Source organism: Glandiceps talaboti, chromosome 17 (genome assembly GCF_964340395.1).
Source record: "Glandiceps talaboti chromosome 17, keGlaTala1.1, whole genome shotgun sequence".
Classification (NCBI taxonomy): Eukaryota; Metazoa; Hemichordata; class Enteropneusta; family Spengelidae; genus Glandiceps; species Glandiceps talaboti.
This window is the reverse complement of record NC_135565.1, coordinates 9,557,767-9,564,590: the sequence shown is the minus strand read 5'-3', so window position 1 is coordinate 9,564,590 and position 6,824 is coordinate 9,557,767. Positions and strand designations below refer to the sequence as shown.

At 34.8% G+C, this 6,824-nt stretch overlaps 1 protein-coding gene across 1 annotated transcript; it reads right to left on the bottom strand.

Annotated features, from left to right (window-relative positions):
- Nucleotides 1–2,641: 2,641 nt before the first annotated feature.
- LOC144448046 (juvenile hormone acid O-methyltransferase-like) lies at nucleotides 2,642–6,588 on the bottom strand. The gene is made up of 4 exons (XM_078138195.1): nucleotides 6,365–6,588; nucleotides 4,371–4,687; nucleotides 3,597–3,735; nucleotides 2,642–2,805 (listed from the first exon to the last, which is right to left on the bottom strand). Exons 1-4 carry the CDS (start codon nucleotides 6,576–6,578, stop codon nucleotides 2,642–2,644), a joined length of 834 nt encoding a protein of 277 aa, XP_077994321.1. The 5' UTR covers nucleotides 6,579–6,588.
- Nucleotides 6,589–6,824: the final 236 nt, after the last annotated feature.

Sequence of the window (6,824 nt, the reverse complement as noted above, 5' to 3'; positions counted from 1 at the left end):
TTTTGAGGTTGTAGGTTGAGTGTACGACATATATTGTAAAATGGCGTCGTCCAAGGTCATTAGAGGTTGTGGAGCCTAAATTAGTAGTGCTGACCTTTCTGCACGTCAGTGTTCAGCTTTCAACGCCCCCAGTGCCCAGACCATCATAGTGGAGATTAGAAAGGTTATTCAAAAAGCGGAAACGTAGGAATTAGAATTACACCAGGTGTAAACTAAATGCCTTATCTAAGAGATTGTTGCTCATACACGCATTGTCGGAATGTACATTCTGAGTTATCATACAGTATTTTACAATGATAAGTCCTATAAAAGGAAAATTAGTTATGACCAAATATGAATTGAATTGAAAGTGTTCATAAAAGATATAGAAGAAAATGACTGAACTGGCCAAACAGTAATTTAATCATAAGGTGTACAAACCGTTTGTGGTTCCGATTACATCAATTTTAAAATAGGTGGACTAGGTAGATTTTTGATTTTATTTTATTATATTTTTTTTTCATATTTGAGTGTGTAGTTCTGGTTTTCCATTGTTTTTCCAAATGGTCTCTGTGTTTCTTCCTATCAGATGTACAGCCTTTACAGATTGGAAGAATGATTTTATACTGTCTTTTGAAGTCGATGTCAGTTTCCGCACCCACTATTTCTTGCGAGACTTCACGATTTTCGCGATTTTATTATTATTTTTCTCGAATACGTCAGAAAAGTTTAGGGTCGGCGTGAAAAACTAGTCGGGGTCGAGTACCTGGAACCAAATAACTTTTTTATTTGGCCTAATACTAATAATTCTATGCCTACAGGCACTTCACTTGAAAATATATCATAAAATGCTTCACACAAGTAGCATTTATCTCTGAATTTATCTCAGGTATTGCTTATTCACAAACTGATTAATTATGCAAATGATGCATTCAAGTTTAAAAGCTAAATCAAAAAGCTTTTAGGACTTTTGCGCTTTTTTTAAAATCAGAGCTATAAGAACAAAACTATGAGTTTTGAATTATTTAGATATGCTCTAAAATCATTATTTATGAACATTACTCATTAACATGCGTGGGGTGTTTATAAAAAGCTATTCGCTTTTTCCTATTCCATTCGACAAAATGAGTGTCAAGTAATTTCTAGGTACATAATTTAGTAATAAGGTGTAGAGTAGTTTGTTATTTGTCCTTCATGCTGAAAGTCAAGGTCAAAGGTAAGTGCCCGATTTGAATGATTATTGCAATTAGCAAAAGTGCATACACTTTGAGTGGTGTATCTAAGTACAAAACTTCGAAAGTTGTAAAGCAATACGCTATTATATCTCGATGATGGAGTAGTTTGGGGTAAAAGGTCGGTCACAGACTTAAAAGCTAGCTTCCACAAAACATTCGCTGTGGACAGGTAAATCGAGTCTCCGCAAAAAACTGAAACACTTATAAAGTTTTTGAGCAAATACCTGCTGTACCTTGATGTCATGTCTGGGCAATCCCTGTTACATACATGGCTACCAAGATGGTCCCTCAATTCCAACACTACCGTAGTGTTTGTGTAATCCAATCAATAATTCATGAGAACCTAATTGATAAATAAACTCTTATCTAGTACAAAATTTAGACACAACTGATTTATGAAAATGGAATTACTAGTTCAGAACCATCCTAGTCTAGTAACAATCTGGTGGTAGATTAGCACAGCATTGTACACTAGTTATTTTGTAAAAACAATATCACCACTTAACTGGCGTTGTGGTCTATAACACACTATTCTTTAACCCGTCAGTATTTGTCGACCAGTGATTTATGAAATTATGTTAACGACACAATCGAGAATGAAACCTTCATGCAATATGTCTGACGTCTTCTTAGAAAGAAGTTTCAAGATGTTTGAGTGGTATCTATACAAATGTCACTAAAAAGAAAGTATTACATAGTTACGTTAAAATAATTTTTGATATAGTTCTCGTAACCAGGATCAAGAGTATGAGTAAAACGTTTCAGTTAATGTCTTGGATAACTTTGTAAAGTGAGAACATTTTACTTTCAATCGTTTAAGTAATATGCAAGAAATAATACGATTTTGACCTGAAGCATTAACAATCATAGCCAAGATTACTCATATCAGTACTTTTCTATAAAAATTCAAAAGAGTTATCCAGTATGAGTTGTGGAACCACAAAAAAGTGACGTTACTAGTTTAGGCATGATCGAATGTTTGTCCAGTGTGATAATCTCCCAACAGATGAGAGATAAAGCAAACTGTTAATGTAAGTGATATCTCGCCACTTATAAGATTAAGAATATTTTAATTTAGATGAGAGGGGAAGAATGGACAAGGCGTCTTTATTTAGTCAATAAAGAAAGAGAGAATTACATACAGCCTCAGACTGCTAGTGGTCTGAGATACAGCTGAGAGCAGAGTAACTAGGGCAAAGAAAAAGAAATAGTTTAAAAACTCAATGAGTGAATTGATCAATATCACACACAAAATAAGTTATATTGCACCACAAAAATTGATCATTCAATCGATCAATCATTCAACCAAATAATAAATCAATCAATCAATCAATCAACCGATTGATCGATCGATCAATCAGTTACATGCTCGCTGCCCCCCTGTGATTAAACAAATAACAGTTGTGTAAACCAGATTTAGCGATTTTTCACTTCTCAAGTTTCAGGAAAGCAACCTCACTCCGCCAGTACGGGTGCCCTTCTTCATCCTTCGGTGCAACAGAACAGAATATCTGGTAAGCATCATCCATAAATTCGTCATGTAATTCCAATGGTATGTAATCCAGATGTCCAAGAATGGGTTTCAGGAATCCTAGGAGAAATGCGTGTCAAGTTGACATTGATCATCAATGTATAGCAATTAAGCTAGATTATGCAACATTGATATTACGTCCAGTAATGGAGAATTTTACCAAGGTTGTTGATAAGAAGAGACGAAGAAACGTTACTTGTAATTAAGTAATGTCTAAAAAAACATTGTGCGGTTCCGATAACGCTCAATTTTAAAATAGGTGGGGTAAGTAGATTTTTTATTAATTTAAATATTTGTTTTCATGTGTGAGTGTCTAGTTGAGGGAATTATGCTTCCGCTGTTTTCCATATGGTGTCTGTGTTATTGGGTCTTCCCACCACGTGTATAGCCATTACAGATTGGGAGAACAGTTTTATATTGTATGTTTAAGTCGACGTCAGGTTTCACATCCACTATTTCTCGTGGGACTTCACAATTTTTGGTATTTTTTTGAATATGTAAAACAATGTTTATGGCCGGCAGTGAAAAAATATGTGGGGGTTTGGGTAACTAGAACCAAACATTTTAGGCCTAAATAGAAACACTGGTTGTGTACCAAGAACTACTTTGTAATACTACTTTCTCACCTTTGCACTGTTCAGATAGCCTGTAACTCTAGTTCGAATTCTTCAACACAGTCTTTCACTGAGAACACCGTAGTATAGTGTACCATGATTCCATACCAATGATGTAATAAAAATGGCAATGGTGCAATTGCTCAAAAGGTTGATCAATAACATTCGTTATCAGTGCAATGTTGTTCACTATTCACATAAGTTATATGGTGGAGTAACAGTACTGTGTTACCATACCTTTATGTTCATCTATTGAATCCAACTTCCATGATAACGATTCAACCAAACTTCTATGAATTGTGAATCCTATTCTTGTGACCATTTCATTGATCTCCTCATGTGTCCCATTAAAAGGTAGGATATCACACTTGAAATCCTATCAGTAAAAATATGCAATAAGGAAATATATCTATTGCCATGCGTTTTAAAATTGCCATAGGCTGGATTTATAATTAAGCTTAGTAGGCGCGACTAAACATACTTGCAAAAATTATACTAGTATAATTTTAATGTCAATGCATGCCTTCTATCACATTACAATCTATGTTCTGGCATTGTTAGAACTTTTGATTACAGAGTAAGGAATTCCTCTACATTTTTATACATATAATACATTACATCATTGTATCATTGATAAGGTATAACCTCGTACAAAGTTTGAGTTCAGTCAATTGTAAGTGATAGTTAAGTATCCATCAATACATAGAATACTGTGAGTACCTCTTAATATGCAAATAATTTTTTTTTTGTAATTTTTAGAATTAAAAAAAAATTGCGTCATCTCGCCATTTTAGACAAACTGTCCTGATTAGAAACTATTCTTTTGTTACGGTCTTATATAATGGTTTGTGTTGCTCATTTGTATTACATAACACGTGTATTTCTTTGCTAACAATGCTGTTGTGGTAAGAATTGATATTCCAATAATTTTTTATATTGCTAAGTGCACCTTCAAGTTGTTAAATCAAGTATCTTGTGACTGTCATAATAATTATTTGATTTCCATCTTACCTTTAAATACTTCTTCCATCGAGGATGTTGTGAGCACCCTTGATACACGGGAACAAACGTATCATCCGCGTACTTTATCTGTGTTGATGCAATGAATCCTCCAGATGGTTTTAAACTCCAGTAAGCGTTTTTGAATACCTCCTCCTTGTCTTCAATCCAATGCAGAGTTGCTAAAGCTAAGACTTTCGTGAAAGAGTTTTCGAACTCTCTACAGCTTTCCCTTAGTTTGGTGGCATCAGCCACAATATATCGCGACTTATTTGTGACAGGATTGTCTCGGTTTGCAACGGTGATAGCAGCCTGGGAAATATCGATACCTGTCAAACAAAGACAAACAGAATATTCATGGATAGACCCTACTGATTAATGGACAAGTTTCTAACTCTGCCACGTATTGGTATAGGTGTACCATGTTATTTTGTCACTTATATTCTATCTCTGCCACATATGGGTATAGGTGTACCATGTTATTTTGTCACTTATAGCATTATTTAAAAACCGACAAAAAGGTAGGCAATGCCAGATTTATGCAACTCTTTGTCTGTCTGTCTGTCTGTCTGTCTGTCTGTCTGTCTGTCTGTCTGTCTGTCTGTCTGTCTGTCTGTCTGTGTCTGTCTGTCTGTGTCTGTCTGTCTGTCTGTCTGTCTGTCTGTCTGTCTGTGTCTGTCTCTGCCTGTCTGTCTATCTGTCTTTAGATTCTTGTTCCTACAAAGACACAGTATTTGGTGGAATGGAAAATTGTCTCACATGATATACCTTTGCTTAATTAGCAAAAATAATTAATTATGTAAATAAGTCATTAAGATAGTATCATTAACAAGCTTAATAGTACACATACACTTTGTTATTATCGATGTACGTCTCAAATTGTATGAAATTTGGAAGCATTCATTCTTCATGAAATCTTTAATTATGCAAACGATTTATCACAATTAAAATACATCAGCAAATTATATCAAACACAAGTGTGTTCTCGTTAATGCACGTACCAAATTACATGGCATTTAAATAGTGCATTCTTATAATATAGCCTAATTACTGAAAATTGTGCGTTGTGCAAATGACTCATTCAAACGTAAATCTACGTCAGCCAACAGTTTATACAAATTAGTCATTAAGGTAAACACTACAGTAACAAAGTTTATACGACGCATGCACAATGTATTTAAGAAATCACAAGATATTTGAAGCATGCATTATTAAGATATAACGTAATTACCGAAAATAGTTCTTTATATTCCCTATTCATATTGTTAGGATGTATACCAAAACGTATAATCAGTACTAGCCATTACCCTGAAGAATATTTGTACTCAATTTCGAAATGAGCCAGTCATTTTTGAGAAAACTATATAAGACAGTCACAGACAGACACACACACACAGACAGACAGACAGACAGACAGACGGACAGACAGACACATGCATACATACATACATACATACATACATACATACATACATACATACATACATATTACATACATACATACATACATACATACATACATACATACATACGTACATACGTACATACGTACATACATGTACATACATACATACATACATACATACATACATACATACATACATACATACATACATACAGCCAGCCAGCCAGACATACATACATACATACAGACAGACAGGCAGACAGACATGTACACACGCACATGCACACACACACATAGCACACACACCATTAACATATAACCTTCCAAATATATCATTTTCCCTTATGGAAGGTACACACGATAGCGGAAGGACGTTATTCCAAAGTTTTTTAAGTATACGGGTATTATATTAGACAGAGCTTAACAATGAAAAGTACCCTTGAAAAACTGAAGTATAAATTTAGTACAATACTGTGAAGCAACATTTACAACTACCATTACCATTGTTACTAATGGGACGTAATGTTATGAATGTAATGTTAACGAGAAGACATGCATAACCAAGACATGACATATGATGGTGAAGTACCATACCACTTACCAACAACATGTCGTACATTGTCACGGCTTGCTATAAGCTTTGTCAGCTCTCCAGTTCCACATCCTATGTCTAAAATATTCTCATCGTTTTTCCAGTCGTTATCCCACAGAGACAATGTGAATAGACCAGTTCTAGTTTGAATTGGTCTATTATTTGAGTAGTCTGCTCTATAGATCTGGTTCATTTTTGAGGTTGTAAGTTGAGTGTACGACATATATTGTAAAATGGCGTCACCCAAAGGTCATCAGAGGTTGTCAGACCTTGATTAGTAGTGCTGACCTTTCTGCACGTCAGTGTTCAGCTTTCAACGCCCTCAGTGCCCAGACCCTCATAGTGGAGATTAGAAACGTAATTCATTAAGCGGAAAAGTAAGAAATTAGAATTACACAAGGTGTAAACTAAATGCCTTATGTAAGAGATTGTTGTTCATACACGCATTGTCGGAATGTAAATTTTGAGT